At 42.2% G+C, this 25,354-nt stretch overlaps 2 protein-coding genes across 2 annotated transcripts in view; both read right to left on the bottom strand.

The window, feature by feature from the left end:
• Window positions 1-8,245, bottom strand: part of LOC118394723 (potassium voltage-gated channel subfamily H member 2-like) — a 73,405-nt gene extending 65,160 nt beyond the window's left edge. Inside the window, exon 1 of the mRNA XM_035788202.2 lies at window positions 8,021-8,245. Coding sequence (XP_035644095.2) covers window positions 8,021-8,236 — 216 coding nt within the window. The 5' untranslated portion in view covers window positions 8,237-8,245. The remainder of the gene's footprint in view (window positions 1-8,020) is intronic.
• A 322-nt stretch (window positions 8,246-8,567) lies between these two features.
• The window catches only part of LOC127907632 (potassium voltage-gated channel subfamily H member 2-like), a 28,991-nt gene continuing 12,204 nt past the window's right edge, over window positions 8,568-25,354 (bottom strand). The window contains exons 3-5 of the mRNA XM_052463807.1: window positions 9,526-9,687; window positions 9,157-9,378; window positions 8,568-8,836 (exon numbers count right to left, since the gene is read on the bottom strand). Of these exons, the coding sequence (XP_052319767.1) occupies window positions 8,568-8,836; window positions 9,157-9,378; window positions 9,526-9,687 (653 nt within the window). The remainder of the gene's footprint in view (window positions 8,837-9,156; window positions 9,379-9,525; window positions 9,688-25,354) is intronic.

Genomic DNA, 25,354 nt, shown 5'->3' with positions numbered 1-25,354 from the left:
GTTGTTGCTAATGTTAGCTAGGTGGCTAACGCTAACATTAGCAAGCTGGCTAACATTAGCTAGGCTAGGGGTTAGGGTTAAGGTTAGGAGTTAGGTTAAAAGGTCAAGGTTAGTGTTAGAGGAAGGGTTATCTAAAATGGTTAAGGTTAGGGTTATGGGAAGGGTTAGCTAACCTAGTAGTTGAAAAGTAGTAGCTAAAAGTAGTAAGTAACTGCAAAGTTGCTAATTAGCTAAAATGCTAAAGTTGTCCGTGAAGAAATTTGAATACGCATACCTTTGGGTATATATGGTATTATATACTAATGTAATTACTTAGTGTTTTTGCGGACTGTAGTATTTATTGTAGTGTTTTTACTGACATTACTGTAGTATATACTATAGTGTTTTATCTTTGACATAGCAGTGAAGGCTTTGTCCTTGAGGAAAACTAATCGACAAATTACTTAAAGTGCACATTTTCTATAACCTGTAGGTAGGTAGGTAGGACTAAGGTCTGAACGAACAGTTCAGAGCTTCTGCTATTTTTTATAACCTGTAGGGAACACAATAAATTGCCTTCACTCTGTGTGCAATAAAAGTGTTTAACAGGATTTTTGAATGGCTGCCTTATCTCTGTACGCCACACATACAATTATCTGTAAGTTCCCTCAGTCAAGCAGAGAATTTCAAACACAGATTCAACCACAAAGACCAGGGAGGTTTTCCAATGCCTCGCAAAGAAGGGATTCTATTGGTAGATACAAAGAAAAACAGGCATTGAATATCCCTTTTGAGTTCATTTAAATTTTTTACAGGAACTGTGCACATACAATTGCAGTCCCTTGGCAGGTTATTAAAAACTATTACAATATCAATACAGACAAACAATGAGCAGTGAGCACATGCAGAGAAACATAGCACAAGCAACACGTAGCAGAAAGAGCAACAAAACAATACATAAACAGTGTTTTACAAACCTCACAAGCTACAGACAACAGATAACATGGAAAGGGGCAATACACCACTAGGTCTTTATGTTTTTTTGTGTAGGTGTGATAGGTGGTGCAGTTATGTGTGTCTGATGGCAGTGTGTTCCAGACATGGGAAGCTCTCACAGAGAAAGCAGTTTGACTAAAGGTGCTTTGAGCATTGTAAAGTCATTCATTACACGTTGGATGGTGTATCAATACACCCAGTCACTGCAAGGATACAGGCATCCTTCCTAACTCAGTTGCTGGAGAGGAAGGAATCCAATCGCTTAGGGATTTTACCATGAAGTAAATAGTGACTTTAAAACAGTTTATTGACAGAGTGAAAAGAAGAGCCTGTCCAGAATAATAAATATTCCAAAACACGCATCCTGCTTGCAACAGGACACTAAAGTAATACTGCAAAACATGTGGCAAAAAAAATCACATTATTGTCCTGAATAAAGAGTGTTATGTTTGGGGCAAATCCAGTACAACATATTACTGAGTACCATCCTCCATATTTTCAAGCATAGTGGTGGCTGCGTCATGTTATATGTATGTTAGTAATAATTAAGGACTGGGAAGTTTTTCAGGATAGAAAACTCCCCCAGAATGGAGCTAACCACAGGCAAAATCCTAGAGGAAGACCTGGTTTAGTCTGCTTTCCACCATACACTGGGAGAGGAATTCACCTTTCAGCAGGGCAATAACCTAAAACACAAAGCCATATCTACACGAGTTGCTTACCAAGAAGACAGTGAATGTTCCTGAGTGGCCGAGTTACAGTTGTCTGCTGGAAAATCTATGGCAAGACCTGAAAATGGTCGTCTCGCAATAATCAACAACCAATTTGACAGAGCTTAAAGAATTTTGAAAATAATTATGGGTAAATGTCGCAAAATCCAGGTGTGGAAAGCTCTTACCCAGAAAAACCTGTAGCTTTAATCGCTGCCAAAGGTGCTTCTACAAACTATTGACTCAGGGGTGTGAATACTTATTTTCAATATATTTAGGAACATTTCTACAAACATGTTTTCACTTTTTCATTATCTGGTATTGTGTGTAGAATTTTGAATTCAAGGTGTAACACAACAAAATGTGGAATAAGTCAAGGGGTATGGATACTTTCTGAAGACATTGTACTGTATATGGTCTATACCTGGCATGTAGGTGTCTCACTTATGGCCGGCATAAATTGGGATATCAGGGAGGGGAATGGGCAGGGTATAGGTACATTGAATACGGCAGCATATACTATAGTAATTACTGTAGTGTTTTTGCGGACTGTAGTGTTTTTGCATACATTACTGCAGTATTTACAGTAGTGTTTTTGTGGTCTGTAGTATTTACTATAGTATTCTACAGTATACTACAACATTCTATAATAAGTACTACAGTACACATGATTGAGGTATACTACAGTGTTTAGTATAGTATTCTACATTTTACTACAGAATTCTATAGTAAGTACTGTAGTATTCTATAGTAACTAGTATTTTTTTCATGTGGGCATTGAAATCAAATGAAGTCAGTTAAGATGGCATCTCATGGAGACATAACATGCGCAGTTTGAGCTCCTCAAGGACGTGACGTCGCAGGCTAGCCCAGTGCTGTCCTCTCTCATTGAGTAAATCAAGTTGAAGGCCGACTGGGGTACCATTAGCAACTAAATTATCCTGATAACTTCTTCTGTGTGCGATTAAAAAATAAAATTGGTTCAAGGACATACATTTGGTGTATTAGAAGCAGTTATTGGTACATTTACATTACATTTACATTTAAGTCATTTAGCAGACGCTCTTATCCAGAGCGACTTACAAATTGGTGCATTCACCTTATGACATCCAGTGGAACAGCCACTTTACAATAGTGCATCTAAATCTTTTAAGGGGGGGTGAGAAGGATTACTTTATCCTATCCTAGGTATTCCTAGGTACCGTGGTTGTCTTCTACATTTTTTTAAATGTACATGCAGATTGACCATGAAGATTTAAATTTTTCAATTCGCTATAACGGGGATCCTGTTTTCGCCTAACAATGCCTTCAGTACCATGGTCGACCTTGAACTTCTGTGCTTTCAATGAGAGGGGCAGTTGTTCTCCCCTGGGCAGATTTTTTAAACTCCTCCCAGGGGGCGTGGTGGACTAATAGACTGCTGCAGTGTGTTACTGGGCTGCTACACTGACCACGTTTACATGTACACAGTATTCCGGAAAATAGCTCATATCCCGGTTAACGTCTCAGGGCTCTACAGTACAACCATTTTACTCACATTTGCGCCTAAAAATAGATGTGTACAAACTCAAAAGCTCAAGTTTGAGCACATGTGCGAGTTCTGATTTTAAAGCAACAACAAAGAAATGCTGCTGTAACTATTTTCAAAGTATTTCTCCTGTTTTCTTTAATAGCTGGTTTATATTCAAACAAATAATTATGTAGAGTCATATATATCCCATATATGCAGTGCCTGGGGTGATGTGTGCACTGTGAGTGAAGTGGTGCTGAAAACTTCATTTTTAGGACTGCACAGACTTAGAAGTCACTGGTGTAGCACACACTCCCACAGCCCCCTCGAGGTCGGACCCCCCAGATTTGCAGACTGCACTAGCATTGAATAGTCCCCGCGATATGCAACTTTTCATGGAAGTCAGGAACTAATACGCGCAGTCAGTTAGGAAAGCAAAGGCTAGCTTTTTCAAACAAAAATTTGCATCCTGTAGCTCTAACTCCAAAAAGTTTTGGGACACTGTAATGGAGAATAAGAGCACCTCCTCCCAGCTGCCCACTGCACTGAGGCTAGGAAACACTGTCACCACCGATAAATCCATGATAATTGAGAATTTCAATAAGCATTTCTCTACGGCTGGCCATGCTTTCCTCCTGGCTACCCCAACCCCGACCAACAGCTCCGCACCCCCCACAGCTACTTGCCCAAGCCTCCCCAGCTTCTCCTTCACCCAAATCCAGATAGCAGATGTTCTGAAAGAGCTGCAAAACCTAGACCCATACAAATCAGCTGGGCTAGACAATCTGGACCCTCTCTTTCTAAAATTATCCGCCGCCATTGTTGCAACCCCTATTAACAGTCTTATCAAACCTCTCTTTCGTATCGTCCGAGATCCCTAAAGATTGAAAAGCTGCCGTGGTCATCCCCCTCTTCAAAGGGGGTGACACTCTAGACCCAAACTGTTATAGACCTACTGTGTATCCATCCTGCCCTGCCCTTCTAGACTTCGAAAGCCAAGTTAACAAACAGATTACTGACCATTTCGAATCCCACCGTACCTTTATCCGCTGTGCAATCCGGTTTCCGAGCTGGTCACCTCAGCCATGCTCAAGTTACTAAATGATATCATAACCACCATCGATAAAAGACAGTACTGTGCAGCCGTCTTCATCGCCCTGGCCAAGGCTTTCGACTCAATCACCATATTCTTATCGGCAGACTCAACAGCCTTGGTTTTTCTTATGACTGCCTCACCTGGTTCATCAACTATTTCGCAGACAGAGTTCAGTGTGTCAAATCGGAGGGCCTGTTGTCCGGACCTCTGGTAGTCTCTATGGGGGTATCACAGGGTTCAATTCTCGGGCTGACTCTTTTTTTGCTTTTCTTTTTCCATTATTTATTTTTAATACATTTGCAAAAATTTAGAAAACCCAGTTTTTGCTTTGTCATTATGGGGTGTTGTGTGTAGATTGATGAGGGTGAAAAACAATTTAATCCCTTTTAGAATAAGGCTGTAATGTAACAAAATGTGGAAAAAGTCAAAGGGTCTGAATACTTTTCGAATGCACTGTATTTGCTGTGCTAGGGATAATGTTTGCTTTATAAATGTTTTATGTTCTAAATCTAGAAAAACATGGAAAATACATTTGCCCTGATTCATTTAATAGTGATTTAAAAACAAAACAAAAATAAGTTTGGAGATTTGTATTACAAATTTGAATATTCTAATTAAACAATCAAGGCCTTTGAACACTTGTTGGGTAATAATTGTTAAAATGAAATGCCTTTATGGTGCCTGATGGAGTTGACATAAATCTAGTAAGTTTCATTTTGATTATGATGATTTTTTAATTAAGAGGCTGTTCCTTTATATGATGTGATAGCTGATACTTTGGTCTATGAAATACAACTTTTATTACCACCTGGTACGGCAACTGCACCGTCCACAATCACAGGGTTCTCCAGAGGGTGGTTCAGTATGCCCAACGCATCGCTGTCTGCCCCACAGGACATCTACAGTACCTGGTGCCACAGGAAGGCCAAGAAGATCATCAAGGACCTCAGCCACCCGAGCCATGGCCGGTTCACCCTGCTACCATCCAGAAGGTGACGTCAATATAGGTGCATCAAAGCTTGGACAGGAATGCTGAAAACAGATTTTAACTCAAGGCCATCAGTCTATTTCATAGTCACCATCAATGTTTCCTCTAAACTGCGCACGGGCGTGCAGTAGCACCGAGACTGCCACGTAGAGGGCAGAATAAATATCAGCCTAGGGAGAGAAGCAGCATATTGAACTTCACTCAATTTACTAGAGTTTTCCCTTTTAGTTAAGACTATCAACATTTCCCTTTACTGTGGCAAAGGTGATCGAATCAATGCAATATTAGTCACTTTCAATGCAACATTCCTGAAACAAAACGAATTACGGAAGAGATTGTGTTGTAGGCACAACGCATCAGAGTAGGATTCTGTTGTGCACGACTCAGCCGGTACTCTACACAGACTGGTGCTGCATAACTAGTAGGCCCATACGAAAATAGACCATTGCCATATATGGATATGTGCTATTTACTTTGAACTGAAAGGTTTACAGCTGTGGACGTGAGTCGATGAGCTTGTTTTGAGATCAAAGCAAGAGCTGCATGTAGCCACTTGTGCACACTTTGTTCATATATTTTGTTAGTTAGTGACTTATTAGACCAGTTATAGATAATGTGTAGTCAGCAATAGGGGAGTGATTGCTTCCTGCAAGAGCACAAAACGTGTACATTTCTAGATCTATTTGAAAAGCAAGTCATATAAAGAGCTTTTTTTTGTCTTAAAGGTGCAGTGTTCTATTTTGAGACAGGCTTGAATACATTCTGTAGCCAATAGACAGACGGTAGCATAATTTGTCTGATTCTCTGTAATAATGGTATGGGAATAATAATGCATTTTATTTTGTAAAGTGGTTTCTTGAATCAAACAACACAACAACAATTTCAGTCACCTCCATGTCTGAAGGACAAGTGGATGAACAAGCTAATGTCAAGCCCTGTATGTTTTCTTTCAAATGTCTCATGGAGCGTAGGCTTACGTTGAACTACATTGAACTGCTACTGTAGGCTGAATGATAGAACAGCTATTTCCATGTTAATATGTTATGGGATACATTTTCTCCATTGTTTTTGATGGTAGTCCACTCTGGTAGTCCTACATTATTTATCAAATAGCCACAGTAGCCTACTTGGCCACTGTTATAACTGTAACTTAAAGCAGGTACAGCCTCAGTGTTCACAGAACTTTCACAAGGTTCCAGTTTGAGCTCAGCAGGCCTGAAATTTGATCAGTGTCGATTATTTTTTTATGGAACATTGGTCACCACTAGCTACCCTCCGCCCAGTACCCTGCCCTGAACATTAGTCACTAGCCGGGCTACCACCCGGTTACTCTACCATGCACCTTAGAGGCTGCTACCCTATGTACATAATCAATGAACACTGGTCACTTTAATAATGTTCACATACTATTACTATTATTTGACCATGCTGGTCATTTATGAACATTTGAACATCTTGGCCATGTTCTGTTATAATCTCCACCCGGCACAGCCAGAAGAGGACTGGCCACCCCACATATGCTCTCTCTAATTCTCTCTTTCTTTCTCTCTCTCGGAGGACCTGAGCTCAAGGACCGTGCCCCAGGACGACCTGACATGATGACTCCTTGCTGTCCCCAGTCCACCTGACTGTGCTGCTGCTCCAGTTTCAACTGTTCTGCCTTATTATTATTCGACCATGCTGGTCATTTATGAACATTTGAACATCTTGGCCATGTTCTGTTATAATCTCCACCCGGCACAGCCAGAAGAGGACTGGCCACCCCACATAGCCTGGTTCCTCTCTAGGTTTCTTCCTAGGTTTTGGCCTTTCTAGGGAGTTTTTCCTAGCCACTGTGCTTCTACACCTGCATTGCTTGCTGTTTGGGGTTTTAGGCTGGGTTTCTGTACAGCACTTTGAGATATCGGCTGATGTACGAAGGGCTATATAAATACATTTGATTTGATTTGATACTGTTATACCTACTTCATATGTAAATACTGTATTCTAGTCAAGGCCTATTGTATTTAACTTTGCTGTACAGATGCTATTCTTCAGATATACTACATATTCTATCATATTGTCTATACATTCCATCAAATATATATTTATATTTTTACTCCGGACTCCGACATTGCTCATCCTAATTTTTCTATATTTCTTAATTCGATTCTTTAACTTTTTTAGATTTGTGTGTATTGTTAGATATTACTGCACTGTTGGAGCTAGGAAAACAAGCATTTCGCTACACCCGCAATAACATCTGCTAATCAGTTGAAGGCATTCAGTTGTACAACAAACTAGGTATCTCCATTTAAATATGTCCCTTTATATAAATATCTCCCTTTAAATATGTGTATGCAACCAATCACATTTGATTTGATTCGAAGTTTACCAGCAGCGACTGAATTTAGAGCAAAACTCTCTGGATAGTGCTGCCACTCTCAGGAAAGACACTGCAATGGCAGACTACAGAAGGTGTCTGTGAAAGCCTCTAGATCAGGGCTCTCCAACCCTGTTCCTGGAGAGCAGCTACCGTCCTGTAGGTTTTCACTCCAACCCTAATCTACCATACCTGATTTTAATAATTAGCTGGTTGATAACACCAGGTTAGTTACAACTGGGGTTTGGGCGAAAACCTACAGGATGGTAACTCTCCAGGAACAGAGTTTGAGACTCCTGCTCTAGATACTGCAGTTTGTCATGAAATAGTGTAATCCTATCCATATACATCCACTGATAGGACAAGAGCAGCGACTCACCTGAGTGAATTTCTCAGTAACCCCGTGTGTGCGGTCCATCAGTTTACACGGGGCAATTATGTCCATCTCTGCGGACGGGAGGGCCACCAGGGGGTCGGGCCTGTATTCAAGTGGGTTGACCTGTGTCACGTGACTAAAGGTCCGGAAGCGGATAAGGTTCGGGTCAGACGTGGTGTCAGATGTAACATTACGCAGGCTGGACTTCATACAGGTCATTCCGCCTGAGAAGGAATATATGTTGATGATAGTGTTAGAAGTCTAGGCTTACTCCCTGTTTATTTCATTGCCAGTAACATAGAGTTAAAGGCGATTTGTGCATGATACAATACATAGTGATGTTGAACAGATGGAACATTAACGTAAGACAAGGATTCATCAATTACACGATTTATGAGCTCCTCTTTCATCCTCAAATGTCTCCATACAGCTCCTGACTGCCCCGCCTTTTTTATGTGTCCCATACATGTCCTCAACCTGTCCTGTCCCTTCACCTGTCCTTGCCCGTGTCCCCGCCCCCATCCTTATCTCTGTCCTCTGCCCATGAACCCTATCCCCTGTCTCTGTCTCCTCCTCTACCTATGCTGCTGGGCTTCCCGTGCCAGCTGGCCCGTCCCCTCCGGATCTTGACGCCGTCCTCGGAGGAGATGTGCCGCAGGCTGCAGAGGCTCTCACAGGAGTGGCTGGGCGTCACAATGCAGTTGGAGCCACATTCCTCATCCATCCGGAGGCAGTGCAGCCTGGGGGAGGACTGGGAGAAGCCCAGGGACAGGGCTGGGGGAGCATCGGATGTGTCTGTGGAGGGCAAGATGGACTCACCTATAAACACATATGAAATAAGTAAGCATTAAATAAGTCAATGAGAATGTGTTCTCAGTCAACTTACCTGGTAAAATAAGGGTAAAATAAATCAAATTATCATATGACAGCCTCTGCATTGTCAGGGACTAACTGCACTTCTCCAGCAGTGTAGGAGGGCACAAGGCTGAAGTCCATTTAGCAAACACTTTCATCCAAAGTGACTTAAAGTATAGTGAATGCATACATTTTAGTACATGTGACCATAGTGGGAAACAAACCCACACCCTGGTGTTGCTCCCACCATGCTCTTACCAACTGAGCCACAAAGGACCACTCACCTCCCAGCAGGGCTCTCTGGTCCTCATCCCGGAGTAGTACCCCGGTGCCACCCAGACGCCGGCGCTCTGGCAGGGACAGCAGCTTTTTCAGCGCCACAGACTCATGACCCAGAGCAAGGAGGTCCCGTTGGTGGCCCAGCTCGGTGTCGTTCTCCAGGGACTGTTTACTCCTGCTGAGGGGGCAGACCAAGGTGGAGGGCAGGCGAAACCTATTCCGACGTTCTGCACGTCAAAGGGAAAAGGTGGGCGATCACAGTTTCTGAATACACTACACCATAACAATGTCATTAAAATACTTTCATCTCTAAGATTTTACGGGAAAATCTTTGGACCCTACTCATTAACACACAGAGGATGTGCTTTGCTTACTTAGGGTCAGCCAGGGGATGGGCAACTTGTGGTTGAACTCTCTAGTTGGGGACCTGGGAATATGTGGATCAGTGGGAAGCTCGAAGTTGAGGATGAAAATGATCAGCAAGCCATCCTCATTTTTCACTGGCACCACATCGATTTTACAGGAGAAACACACACCTGGACACACACACACACACACACACACACACACACACACCACCACCAGTGAGCAAGCATGATTGTATTTTAGGGCGTGCATACCAAAGTTCCCCTCTAGAGGGAGACACACAACATCAGATGAGAGCTGCATTGATCTGCCATGGAGTGGGTTTCCTCAAGGGTACAATATTTACATTAAGGAAATATATTAGTCCTGTAAATTGTCCGTCCTATGAATATGATTATCTTCTCAATCTTTCTCTATCTCTGTTAGTGAATGAATGTCAGTCACTGCTGTTTATGTGAGTTGTCACAGATTACATCTTAGAGAGAAGAAAATAATGTTGCAGTGAAATAAATAAAGTGTCGGGTGACAGTGATACCAACCTGGTAAAGAGCTAAAGCTTTACCAGGAGCCAAACTAATCTGGCTTCCCCTGGGAGAACGGGAGAGGAGGGATAGGAGAGCGAGAAAGTGAAAGAGAGAGAGGGGGTTAGGGAGAGCGAGGAGGTTAGGGAGAGGGAGGGGATTAGAGAGAGGGGGAGAAAGATTGAGCAAGAGAGGGAGAGGGTAGTAGGGAGAGCGAGGGGATTAGGGAGAGCAAGAGAGTGGGGGGGGGGCATGGAGGGCACTGACTGACTGTGTAGGTATGGGGAGGAGGTAGTCAGAAAACGCTGTAGCATGAAGGCCACAGGACAGGCCTGACAGGGACAGTACTGAGGACAGGAGGAATATTCTGAATTATCACCCCTCCTGGATTAGAGCTCTAACATGGCCCTTTATTCTACCTTAATTCATCTCATTAATATCACACGGTCATCTGCCGTACTGCAAAACCATCTGCTACTAAACCCTTTGTTCCGGGCACACCACATCTATAATCTACACAGATTTACAGCATATTGGATAGGCTAAGTCACCTTTGACATGTGGAGCACACCTGAGAACACCATTAACTAATAGATCATAACCATGGTGACCCTATCGAAAACTGAGTGAAGCTACACAAAGGATTTGACTAAAATCATTGGCTGGAATTATAAGAGTCCAAGTGGAAAAAGTGACCCAAATAAACCGGTACAAAAAAATGTTAACATACGTTAGCATAATGTATAACATATTATTTTGTTCCCGCAGGAGATATTACAACTGCCTTGTCCTTGGTTCTTTATCTGGGGCATTAAGGAAACAAGATCATAGTTTACATGAAGAACATAAGCACCATATAAACCAAAATAAATTACAGGATTATATCCCGGAAAAGATTACCCCTCCACCATCTCTCTCTCCCTGTCTTTCTCTCCTTCTCATTCTCTCCCCCCTTCTCTTCCATCCTTCCACCCTCCCTCCCTCATCATCACAAACGGTGAATTACTCATTGGAGATGTCTCTTTCTCTTCTTAAAGTATTTACATATTAGCTTGAGGAGAGAGCTGAACTATTGGTCTGTTTGTGCCGCTACTATCTTATCTCAGTCTGCAATAACACAGCCAGGGGAGAGCTGAGCTGTTCAGACTGCTTAAAACTGGAAAAGGACCAGAGATGCCTGACAGAATTATGGACATACCTGTTAGACTCGTCCAATAATCAGTGGTGGAAAAAGTACCCAACGGTCATACTTAAGTAAAAATAAAGATACCCTATTAGAAAATTACTCAAGTAAAAGTCACACAGTATAATTCTACTTGAGTAAAAGTCTAAATGTATTTGGTGTAAAATATACTTAAGTATCAAAAGTAAAAGTATACATGCTTTCAAATTCCTTATATTAAGCAAACCAGATAGCACCATTTTCTAGTTTTTATTTATTTAGGGAAAGCAACAGGCACACTCCAACATTCAGACATAATTTACAAATGAAGCATGTGTGTTTAGTGAGTCCACCAGATCAGAGTGCGTAGGGATGACCAGGGATGTTCATTTGACACTGGTGTGAATTGGACTATTTTCCTGTCCTGCTAAGCATTCAAAATGTAACAAGTACTTTTGGGTGTCAATGAAAATGTATGAAGCAAAAAGTACAATATTTTCTTAAGGAATGTAGTGAAGTAAAAGCAGTCAAAAATATAAATAGTAAAGTAAAGTACAGACACCCCAAAAAACTACTGAAGTAGTACTTTAAAGTATTTTTGCTTAAGTACTTTACACCACTGCCAATAAAACTGCTCATCCAGCCAGCATGAATACGTATCATTAAGTGATGGGAGAACAATGACACGTCAATGACAGACAGATCGCATTCCAGCAGATCCCAACGCAGATAAGGAGTTGAGATTGAGTCTGTCTGATACAGTATATATAGAATGTTCATCAAATTCATCACAAGTGTAGATACTGCAGTAGATCATTGAGAGAATGCTAAGGATTGATACTAGGTGTGGATACTGTTCATGAAGATGACCCTTAAGGGTTTGGCAGAACAGAGCTAGTATTTGGGAGGTATTATATACCCCCTTATGGGCCCTGGTCGAAAGTGGTGCACTATATAGGGAATGGGGTGCCATTTGGGATGTAGCCCTACCTACTGGGCACACACTGGTTGAATCAATGTTGTTTTCACGTCATGTCAATGAAATTATGTTGAACCAACGTGGAATAGATGTTGAATTGAAGTCTGTGCCCAGTGTGTAGTATCTACGAGAGAGGAAATGAGTCTTGGGGATAATTGGACAATGAATGTTAATAAAAGGCTGGTTCTGCTCTCAGAGGAGAATGACCTTATTGATATGTGGAACTCATCATTGTTCTCACAGAGAATAATTAAACCAGAGGCTAGGACCGTGGCCCGAAAGGAAATAACAAGTCCCACGCAATGAGAAGTACCTAAAACAACAATTACTTTGTGTGAGATCCCCTATTGAGTACGTAAGAGCAAAGGAAAACTAATCTCTGTACAATTAACTCTTAAACAGATTTTAAGACTAATCCACCTTTGGGCCTAGCAACAAAATCACACAGAATCACTGTTTCACTTAAACAAACATAGCATAATTCAGTTTGGATTCTGAGAATACATTTTACAAAAATATAGCACCAATGACCACTGTACCAATCCTTAATTCAGAAATGTATAGTTATTTTAGAGCAACGTAATGTATAGTTATTTTAGAGCAACAAAAAAAACGTTCAGATATACGTGTAAACACATCTATGAAAAGTCAGAAATGAGTAATGTACACTCATAATAGCCATTCACAATGCCCTGTAAGTCATCATCACTAATAATAACCGTAGCAGTCAGCAAATAATAGATCATTGAGATGTACATTGGGGTTAGCCCTTAACCATAGAATATTAATATGCTTGATGTGTGTCTAACATTTTTTTATTTTTTATTTCAACTTTATTTAACAAGGCAAGTCGGTTAATAACAAATTCTTATTTATAATGACAGCCTTCCCCTAGCCAAACCCGGATGAAGCTGGGCCAATTGCGCGCCACTCTATGGAACTCCCAATCACGGCCGGTTGTGAGACAGCCTGGATTCAAACCAGGGTGTCTGTAGTGACGCTTCAAGCACTGAGATGCAGTGCCTTGGAACGCAGCGCCACTCACGAGCCTCCTCTTCTACAGTATGTAACCAACATCATACTGAACCTACTGTTGTGGCAGGTGTGTGATTATCTCTGATGTTATTGTATGCTTACCATGATCTGCATACAGGATATCATGTCTCAACACACACAACATCAATCCAGGCATAACCATTGAGCGTTCTGTGTGTGTGTTTATTATAAAGCTGAACGTCAAAATAGTCAAGTGAATCAAAGAGACTCGTTAAGGGGAGAGAGGCAATAATGGAGACCCATGGGGTTCGACTGGGGAGTGATCAGCTCATCATCAGACCTAAATTACAGCAGGGTCCCAGGTCTGGCTCACTCTCAATTTAAATTTAAGGGCTTTATTGGCATTGGAAACATATGTTTACATTGCCAAAGCAACTGAAATAGATAATAAACTAAAGTTAAATAAACCATACAAAATGAACAGTAAACATTTCTTATTATGTATATATACACAGTGCTGTCTCTCACTCTATTTAACCAGGTAGGTTGACTGAGAACCCATTCTCATTTACAGCAATAGCCTGGGAAATAGTTACAGGGGGGAGGAATGAGTCACTTGGAAGCTGGGGTTGATTAGGGGTCCATGATGGTATGTGGGGCAGATGGGGAATTTAGCCAGGACACCAGGGTAAACACCCCTACTCTTACAATTAGTGCCACAAGCTCTTTAGTGGCCACAGAGAGTCAGCTGTTTAACATCCCATCCGAAAGACAGCACCCTACACAGGGCATTGTCCCCAATCAAAACACAAAACCTTTTAAATAATTGTTTGTCCTATTAGACATGTGTTTATTGCATATCCCAACTCCCTGAGACAACCTTGGACAGGGGTCACGACCAGGGTTTGCCTTTATCAACGGTGACCCTTGAGCAATTAGGGTTAAATGCCTTGCTCAAGAGTGAAGAGTTTTTGTATGGGGGTGATGAGAGACTGTCGAATTAGGTCAAGATAAATGTGAATTGCTATTTTGAAAGGTAATAATAATAATACACTTTATTTGTATAGCACTTTTCAATACAAGTCACAAAGTGCCTGACATCATTAAATAATTTTATAAAGCCGGCTCGCCGGTAGCCCGGCAAGCTGGCTGAGGCGCGGGAGCCCGGCGATCCCGCTGAGGCGTGTGAGCCTGATGGGCCGGCTGAAGCATAACGTGGGGTGGGCGCTTGCCGAGCCCACCGAGGAAAGACAAACCCTCAAGCGAGCTAAGGCATGGAAGCTCAACGAGCTAGCTGAGGCACCCTAGTTCCCTTGGCGACGGCACCCAGACCCAACGTCACCAACCAAAACTCCCCGATGGGAGTTTAAGTTTAAGGATCAATGCTGGTAGAGACAAGAAGCAGGAACAGGGAGTGAACATTTAATGCCAACAGACATGGAACAAGACAGGACGGCGTCTGGACATGAATACATAACAACATTAAGACTGACACAGGGAACAAATGGGAGCAGACAGTTATAGACAGGGCAATCAACAAAGGGAAGTAGTCCAGGTGAGTCCAATGAGCCCTGCTGCGGTAATGATGGTGACAGGTGTGCGTAATGAAGGTCAGCCTCGCGCGCCAGAGGGAAACATTTCTGTCGCATCTCATGACCTACACTCATCTGTCCAATGCTTGTAAATAGCTAGCTCACTCCATAGCAAGCTGCTCTACCCACACTGATTGGTGAAGTAATTTAATGTTGAGCTAAATGTAAAAAATTAAATAGTTTCAGATTTCAGAGGTTTAAAAAGGAACAGAAACCATTGATATAAATCGTTCGAACCGATTCAGAACTTTATTTTGCTGGTCGGAACAGTGGAATGGAACGAAAAAACAAATGGTTCTGTTCAGAACGAAAGGATTGGAAAATTATTTTGGTTTCAAACCCTGGCTTAAGACACACACAAGAAACACCCACATCAAACCACACACCCAAGACAACTCTTGTTTGGTTTCAGTCATGGCCGCTAGCATTTCTTACTGAGCAAGCTCCCTTTTATATATGACTTATTGACTTCAGGAAAATGATCATTTCCAGCTTGGTTTGGCTCTATCCCCCTTTAACAGGATTTACAGGATCATCCTCCACTCCTAAACCAGATTAATGTGCCATAATAATGACCCAAATAGAAATCCCTCCTGTCCTCCAAGGCTTCTGCTCTAATATTGATGATGAGAGGATGACATCTTTCAGGAGCTCCTGTCCCAAATCTCTGTCTTGTGGATGGAAGACAGCCAAAAGACAGGCCATGAAAACATGCTGCTCACAAATTGAAAAGCCAATTACACACAAACCCCAGGAGAGATAGACCACAGTGTAATGCCCCAGTGTGTCCTTGTGCTTCACCATATTAACTAATGCGCTTCAGCTGAAGGGTTAGCCTAGGCTCCCAGACAGGGGGTCACTTCAATGAGTAGTGAACAATTCTTCCTTAGTTGTTAATTTCTCACAATCTAAAGGCAAAACCTAGATTTGAGCAAATGTCTTAAGTAGCCGAAGTTGTTATTACTCCAACTTTGTGAAAGAGACAAATGAAAAAGTGTCAGTTTTCGTCAAAAACAACTATATATATCGGCGTGCCTTTGATTTGACGGCCTGCACATGCTCAGTTTGGAGTGAGACGACCGTTAAACCAGCTTAAGTGTTCATGCACAAGTTCACCTAGCCAACATCGCCATGACATCGCTTGCAAGCAGGATCTTGGATTTCTATTTCAAGCCGTTTCTACACATATTCATACAGCACCATCTTTAGTTGACCAGTTCTGCCCACACATCCTCTGATGGCTGACGCACACAAGCTATGCGGTGGTGTTTCTTGCTGACATGCTATTGCTGTAACATTTCGCTGTCTGTTTTCTGCCCACAGCCTTCAGGAACTGCAGGGCGTTAGCCATGTTAACCGGCTTATGGCTACTTCTGCTGTTGGCTACCATTTACATTTACATTTACATTTAAGTCATTTAGCAGACGCTCTTATCCAGAGCGACTTACAAATTGGTGCATACACCTTATGACCACCAGTGGAACAGCCACTTGCATCTAAAGTGGCTACCAGTTGGGGGTTTGTAAATCGGATGGATTTGATTGCGAGAATAATTTCTTGCATGCTGCTTACTGCCTTGTCAGTCACTAGGCCTAATTATCTGGCTGCAAACTACCTAGCTAAAATATAATTACTTTTGGGAGTTTTGTAGCCTACACTGTTTTTCTTAAATTCTCCATGCTGCTCTGACAAGGCCCAGGAAGCACACTCCTGAACTAATCTGAGCACACAAATCAATCAAGGATAAACTCACCCTCGCTAAACAAGTAGCTTCTATGACCAAATGAGTACATCTAACTAATGAAATTAATTGTTTTATCTCTGACAGTAATCTGACAGTATTTCAGACCCTATGTATATGAAGCTAGTTAGCTTGGTTGGTCTTCTGTTAGTGTACACTGTGTATGTGACTTGCTCCATCTTTATCAGTGGCATTGACCCCTTGCAATACATTTGAGATCTGTATATTGTTGAAAAGAGGAGATTCTAAGCTTCCAAACGATGTATTACTTGTGTATCAACTATGAGAATTTAGCATAGCAGAGCTACATATAACACAGGTGTCCTTGATCAGTTCAGAGAAAATCACCCCATGAGTTTTGTTAGTTTTCAACACTCCACTTGCATTCTGCATGTTGCAATATCACATTACATAACCGTCTTGCGCGCCTGCTTCAAACAGTGGTGGCAAAAACAATTCTGATGCAATTGAGTTTGTGGCCACTTGTGATGAATTATAAAAGCAATTATAAACTGGGTGGTCCAAGCCCTGAATGCTGATTGGCTGACAGCCGTGGTATTTCAGACTTTATACCACGGGTATGACAAAACGTTTATTTTTACTCCTTTAATTACGTTTGTAACCAGTTTATATTAGCAATAAGGCACCTCAGGGTTTGTGGTATATTGCCAATATTGCACGGCTAAGGGCTGTGTCCAGGCACTCCGCGTTGCGTCATACATTAGAACGGCCCTTAGCCGTGATATATTGGACATATACCACACCTCTGGCCTTATTGCTTAATTATCAGCTTGCAGTTCGCATTGGAAAGTATGTTAATCATTTTCAAACGGTAATGAAATAATGGCTAATATGACTGGGCACTAGTCAGCCTATCAATAGCCTGTGTTGCCTTTCCTTTCTCTTACTGACAGTTTGCGTTGAGATTAACTCGTTCAAATATTTTTCTATTCTGTCTTGCACTGGCTTTTTGTCTAGTCTGCTTCAAATTAGTTTGTTTACACTGGACTTTGTTTTAATAAAATGAGTTTATTCCAACCAACAAATGTCTTATGAAATCATACATTCATTGCACAATAGAATGGTGGTTTTAAAGTTGTGTAATATTAACGTTGCGAGACTGCGGGCAGGTACTGGATGAGACCTGGCAGTGGGATGTTGGAAAACAACCCGTGGGCGGGAGGGTGTGGTATGAAATCTTACAGGAGAGGGCGGGCATGGTACCAAAAAATGTGTCCATCTCAGACCTCGACTTTGCAATGCAGTGTTGGTAATGTCTGTTTTTTTGCATAACTCATAGTTTGCTTGCTACTCATTTAAAAGTTTAACAAGATAATGTGCTAGCTAGCTGGTTAAGAATGTTTGCTAGTAGTAGCAAGCTTAACAACTAGTTAGATAGCTTGTCAATTGACTATAAGGGAGCCAATGACTCGTTATCATCTGAGGGCCTTTAACAGTACCTCACTATGATTTTGAACTAGTAATGCATTGGAGGAAGCAAGGCATTACGTTATAATGATGTTGCTTATTATAACTGGAGCATCGTGATAACAGGCGATCTCTTGGCTGCTCTACCCTCAGTCCAGTCCTAGGGCGGAGGTAATTTACTAACTAGGCCTACAGCACCACATGTTGGCTTATGGTAAAGGCAATTTACATAAGCACATTATTGCATTCATGCTTGCACGTGCTTTTGTCATAATTTTGTCCAATGTACTGATTCATAAACTCATCAAAAAAAGAAACATACCTTTTTCAGGACCATGTCTTTCAAAGATAATTTGTAAAAATCCAAATAACTTCACAGATCTTCCTTGTAAAGGGTTTAAACACTGTTCCCCATGCTTGTTCAATGAACCATAAACAATTAATGAACAAGCACCTGTGAAACGGTTGTTAAGACACTAACAGCTTACAGACGGTAGGCAATTAAGGTCACAGTTATGAAAACTTAGGACACTAAAGAGGCCTTTCTACTGACTCTGAAAAACACCAAAAGAAAGATGCCCAGTGTCTCTGCTCATCTGTGTGAACGTGCCTTAGGATGCTGCAAGGAGGCATAAGGACTGCAGATGTGTCCAGGGCAATAAATTGCAATATCCGTACTGTGAGACCCCTAAGACAGCGCTACAGGGAGACAGGGCAGACAGCTGACTGTCCTCGCTGTGGCAGACCACATCTAACAACACAGGATCGGTACATCCGAACATCACACCTGCGGGACAGGTACAGGATGCCAACAACAACTGCCCGAGTTACACCAGGAACGCATAATCCCTCCATCAGTGCTCAAACTGTCCTCAATAGGCTGCGAGAGGCTGGACTGAGGGCTTGTAGGCCTGTTGTAAGGCAGGTCCTCACCAGACATCACAACAACATCGCCTATGGGCACAAACCCACCATCGCTGGACGAGACAGGACTGGCAAGAAGTGGTCTTCATTGAAGAGTCGCGGTTTTGTCTCACCAGGGGTGATGGTCGGATTTGCGTTTATCGTCGAAGGAATGAGAGTTACACCGAGGCCTATACTCTGGAGCAGGATTTGGAGGTGGAGGGTCCGTCATGGTCTGGGGCGGTGTGTCGGACTGAGCTTGTTGTCATTGCAGGCAATCTCAACGCTGTGTTTTACAGGGAAGACCTCCTCCCTCATGTGGTACCCTTCCTGCAGGCTCATCCTGATATGACCCTCCAGCATGACAATGCCACCAGCCATAATGCTCGTTCTGTGCCAGCCATACTGCTCGTTCTGAGCCCGGAGCACAATCCCATTGAGCACGTCTGGGACCTGTTGTATTGGAAGGTGAGGGCTACGGCCATTCCCCCCAGAAATGTCCGGGGACTTGCAGGTGCCTTGGTGGAAGTGTCTGGTAACATCTCACAGCAAGATTTGGCAAATCTGGTGCAGCCCATGAGGAGGAGATGCACTGCAGTACTTAATGCAGCTGTTGGCCACACACACAATAGTATTGTGTTACGGCATGGATACTAATATTACATAGGCGGAAACACACGTGTGGTCGTGGCGCTACATTCTCCACTATCATGGTTTCAGTACTACTGCATCATGCACTGGCTCGAAAACATGGATTGCTCTGGGCACATGCTTTGTACTCCTACAGTCAGTCTATTGGTTAGTTATGTCCATTCATTCAAGCTGTTATGCTCATGAAGCCATTGAGATTAGGCATTATCTACAGTGCCTTGCGAAAGTATTTGGCCCCCTTGAACTTTGCGACCTTTTGCCACATTTCAGGCTTCAAACATAAAGATATAAAACTGTATTTTTTTGTGAAGAATCAACAACAAGTGGGACACGATCATGAAGTGGAATGACATTTATTGGATATTTCAAACTTTTTTAACAAATCAAAAACTGAAAAATTGGGCGTGCAAAATGATTCAGCCCCTTTACTTTCAGTGCAGCAAACTCTCTCCAGAAGTTCAGTGAGGATCTCTGAATGATCCAATGTTGACCTAAATGACTAATGATGATAAATACAATCCACCTGTGTGTAATCAAGTCTCTGTATAAATGCACCTGCACTGTGATAGTCTCAGAGGTCTGTTAAAAGCGCAGAGAGCATCATGAAGAACAAGGAACACACCAGGCAGGTCCGAGATACTGTTGTGAAGAAGTTTAAAGCCGGATTTGGATACAAAAAGATTTCCCAAGCTTTAAACATCCCAAGGAGCACTGTGCAAGCGATAATATTTAAATGGAAGGAGTATCAGACCACTGCAAATCTACCAAGACCTGGCCGTCCCTCTAAACTTTCAGCTCATACAAGGAGAAGACTGATCAGAGATGCAGCCAAGAGGCCCATGATCACTCTGGATGAACTGCAGAGATCTACAGCTGAGGTGGGAGACTCTATCCATAGGACAACAATCAGTCGTATATTGCACAAATCTGGCCTTTATGGAAGAGTGGCAAGAAGAAAGCCATTTCTTAAAGATATCCATAAAAAGTGTCGTTTAACGTTTGCCACAAGCCACCTGGGAGACACACCAAACATGTGGAAGAAGGTGCTCTGGTCAGATGAAACCAAAATTGGATTTTTTTGCAACAATACAAAACGTTATGGTTGGCGTAAAAGCAACACAGCTCATCACCCTTACACACCATCCCCACTGTCAAACATGGTGGTGGCAGCATCATGTTTTGGGCCTGCTTTTCTTCAGCAGGGCCAGGGAAGATGGTTAAAATTGATGGGAAGATGGATGGAGCCAAATACAGGACCATTCTGGAAGAAAACCTGATGGAGTCTGCAAAAGACCTGAGACTGGGACGGAGATTTGTCTTCCAACAAGACAATGATCCAAAACATAAAGCACAATCTACAATGGAATGGTTCAAAAATAAACATATCCAGGTGTTAGAATGGCCAAGTCAAAGTCCAGACCTGAATCCAATCGAGAATCTGTGGAAAGAACTGAAAACTGCTGTTCACAAATGTTCTCCATCCAACCTCACTGAGCTCGAGCTGTTTTGCAAGGAGCAATGTGAAAAACTGATAGAGACATACCCCAAGCGACTTACAGCTGTAATCGCAACAAAAGGTGGCGCTACAAAGTATTAACTTAAGGGGGCTGAATAATTTTGCACACCCAATTTTTCAGTTTTTGATTTGTTAAAAATGTTTGAAATATCCAATAAATGTCGTTCCACTTCATGATTGTGTCCCACTTGTTGTTGATTCTTCACAAAAAATACAGTTTTATATCTTTATGTTTGAAGCCTGAAATGTGGCAAAAGGTCGCAAAGTTCAAGGGGGCCGAATACTTTCGCAAGGCACTGTAGGTGTGTTCTATTTATTAAGAGACCCGTAAATCCATCATGCATGCTTGTACATTGTGTATATGCAAGGTATCTCTATAACCTGGTTTAGCTCAACTCTACTACAGCTGTTCAATCATGCTGTGGGTCACAAGCTTTGTGCACAGTAGCTGAGTGTGACTCATATCTACCACCATTGTGTGGCCCAAATGCTGTTCTCCCACTTAAAAAGATGAGAGAGGCCTGTAATTTTCATCATGGGTACACTTCAACTATGACAGACAAAATGACAAAATCAAAAAAAAACTTTGTAGGATTTTTAATGAATTTATTTGCAAATTATGGTGGAAAATAAGTATTTGGTCACCTACAAACATGCAAGATTTCTGGCTCTCACAGACCTGTAACTTCTTCTTTAAGAGGCTCCTCTGTCCTCCACTCGTTACCTGTATTAATGGCACCTGTTTGAACTTGTTATCAGTATAAAAGACACTTGTCCACAACCTCAAACAGTCACACTCCAAACTCCACTATGGCCAAGACCAAGGAGCTGTCAAAGGCACCATAAACCAAATTGTAGACCTGCACCAGGCTGGGAAGACTGAATCTGCAATAGGTAAGCAGCTTGGTTTGAAGAAATCAACTGTGGGAGCAATTATTACACGGGGGGACCTAGTAAATGAACCGCAGAGAGCTGGGACCAAAGTAACAAAGCCTACCATCAGTAACACATTATGCCGCCAGTGACTCAAATCCTGCAGTGCCAGACGTGTCCCCCTGCTTAAGCAAGTACATGTCCAGGCCCGCCTGAAGTTTGCTAGAGAGCATTTGGATGATCCAGAAGAAGATTGGGAGAATGTCATATGGTCAGATGAAACCAAAATATAACTTTTTGGTAAAAACTCAACTTGTCGTGTTTGGAGGACAAAGAATGCTGAGTTGCATCCAAAGAACACCATACCTACTGTGAAGCATGGGGTGGAAACATCATGCTTTGGGGCTGTTTTTCTGCAAAGGGACCAGGACGACTGATCCGTGTAAAGGAAAGAATGAATGGGGCCATGTATCGTGAGATTTTGAGTGAAAACCTCCTTCCATCAGCAAGGGCATTGAAGATGAAACGTGCCTGGGTCTTTCAGCATGACAATGATCCCAAACACACCGCCCGGGCAATGAAGGAGTGGCTTCATTTCAAGGTCCTGGAGTGGCCTAGCCAGTCTCCAGATCTCAACCCCATAGAAAATCTTTGGAGGGAGTTGAAAGTCCGTGTTGCCCAGCAACAGCCCCAAAACATCACTGCTCTAGAGGAGATCTGCATGGAGGAATGGGCCAAAATACCAGCAACAGTGTGTGAAAACCTTGTGAAGACTTACAGAAAAAAATTCACCTCTGTCATTGCCAACAAAGGGTATCTAACAAAGTATTGAGATAAACTTTTGTTATTGACCAAATACTTATTTTCCACCATAATTTGCAAATAAATTCCTTAAAAATCCTACAATGTGATTTTCTGGATTTTTTTTCTAATTTTGTCTGTCATAGTTGAAGTGTACCTATGATGAAAATTACAGGCCTCCCTTATCCTTTTAAGTGGGAGAACTTGCACAATTGGTGGTTGACTAAATACTTTTTGGCCCCACTGTATATTCACAATACATTGTTTAAATAATTACTACTTCTAACCCTAATGTTTTTTGCTCAGATTTCAAGGTATCACCTTGGACCTCACTGGGGTTGCTGACGTTATATTGCGGTGCAATGACCAATCAAGGATCGCTATAGCTTCCAGCTGTGTTGGATTCCCACTGGGAACACACTGGTTGAATCAAAGTTGTTTGCATGCCATTTCAATTAAATGACATTGAACCCATGTGGAATAGACGTTGAATTAGCAGTAGGTTGGCTGTTGTACTAGCATTACCTAGCATGCTGAGGGTTTGTTAAAAACCCACATGACAATCAGCTGTTGGCGATCACCTTTAATGAAACGTTCTGTTTGAGAGAGCTTTTCCAGACTACTCTCTAATCTGCAGGCCTATTCTAGTAATCTGTGGGGTCTATTTCTTCTAGTTATTAGGTCATCTATTCTTCCCTCATGGCTTACTGGCATATACGGTTAGACATTGAGCCTACAGCTCAGGTAGACTCTATATTACAGTATATGCCTAGGTTTTAGATGATCATTTTCACTCTCATTGCGCATACTGTAGATGCATCAGCTGAGCTGAATCAGTTGTGACATTGGGCTATTTAGAAAGTACAGGTGGTTATATGTAGCTACCATTTGGTTGCTATTTCGGGGGTTTGTTAGTGTATTGTACAGTGCCTTAGGAAAGTATTCAGAAAATATACTTTTTCCACATTTTGTTCCTTTACAGTTTTATTCTAAAATGTACACAAAAAAACCGCAAAAAACAAACAAACAGCAATCTACACGCAATACCCCATAATGACAACGCGAAAACAGGTTTTTAGAAACTTTTACAAATTTATTTGAAAAAAAACAACAGAAATACCTTATTTACATAAGTATTCAAACCCTTTCCTATAAGACTCAATTGAGCTCAGGTGCATCCTGTTTCCGTTGATCATCCTTGAGATGTTTCTACAACTTGATTGGAGTCCACCTAATGGACATGATTTGGGAAGGCACACACCTGTCTATACAAGGTCCCACATTTTATGAGGTTGATGGAATTGCCCATAGAGCTCCGAGACAGGATTGTGTCGAGGCACAGATCTGGGGAAGGGTACCAAAACATTTATGCAGCATTGAACATCCCTAAGAACACAGTGGCCTCCATCATTGTTAAATGGAATAACCTGGCATGGATACTAAACTGAGCAGGGGGAGAAGGACCTTGGTCAGGGAGGTGATCAAGAACCCAATGGTCACTCTGACAGAGCTCTAGAATTCCTCTGTGGCGATGGAAGAACCTTCCAGAAGGACAACCATCTCTGCAGCACTCCACCAATCAGGCCTTTATGGTAGAGTGGCCAGACGGAAGCTACTCCTCAGTAAAAGGCACATGACAGCCCTCTAGGTGTCTTTTGGCAAACACCAAAAGGACTCTCAGACCATGAGAAACAAGATTCTCTGGTCAGATGAAACCAAGATTGAACTCTTTGGCCAGAATGCCAAGTGTCACATCTGGAGGAATCCTGGCACCATCCCTACGGTGAAGCATGGTGGTGGCAGCATCATGCTGTGGGGATGTATTTCAGCGGCAGGGAGTGGGAGACGAGTCAGGATCGAGGGAAAGATGAACGGAGCAAAGTACAAAATGATATTTGATGAAAATCTGCTCCACAGCGCTCAGGACCTCAGACTGGGGTGAAGGTTCACGTTCCAACAGGACAACTACCCTAAGCACACAGCCAAAACAACCCAGGAGAGGCTTCGGGACAAGTCTCTGAATGTCCTTGTGTGGCCCAGCCAGATCCCGGAATTGAACCAAATCAAACATCTCTGGAGAGACTTGATAATAGCTGTGCAGCGATGCTCCCCATCCAACCTTACAGAGCTTGAGAGACTCTGCAGAGAAAAATGGGAGAAACTCCCTAAATACAGGTGTGCCAAGCTTGTAGGATCATACCCAAGAAGACTTGATCCTGTAATTGTTGCCAAAGGTGCTTCAACAAAGTACTGAGTAAAGGGTTTGAATAATTATATAAATGTAATATTTGCGAAATATATCTAAATACCTGTTTTTGCTTTGTCATTATGGGGTATTGTGTGTAGATTGATGAGGGGAAAAAATATTTCATATATTTTAGAATACGGCTGTAACGTAACAAAAGTCAAGGGCTCTGAATACTTTCCGAATGCACTGTAGCCTCAATGGCGCTGACCATGCTGTCACATACTCCATAATTACACAGATTCAATGATGACACCTCTATATATCTCTATGGTGTCAATTGTTTAGATTGTGACCGTTTCAGTTTGGACAATTTATACTTATTTTGGGCTTAAACAGGCACACCAGTCTCCTTTTCACCTCATTTAACACCAAATTTACTTAACAAAAGGTACATCCCAATTGGTGGTCCAGGTAAGTCATTACATT

This window comes from Oncorhynchus keta, chromosome 15 (assembly GCF_023373465.1).
Source record: "Oncorhynchus keta strain PuntledgeMale-10-30-2019 chromosome 15, Oket_V2, whole genome shotgun sequence".
Taxonomy (NCBI): domain Eukaryota; kingdom Metazoa; phylum Chordata; class Actinopteri; order Salmoniformes; family Salmonidae; genus Oncorhynchus; species Oncorhynchus keta.
This window is presented reverse-complemented; position numbering and strand designations above follow the sequence as displayed.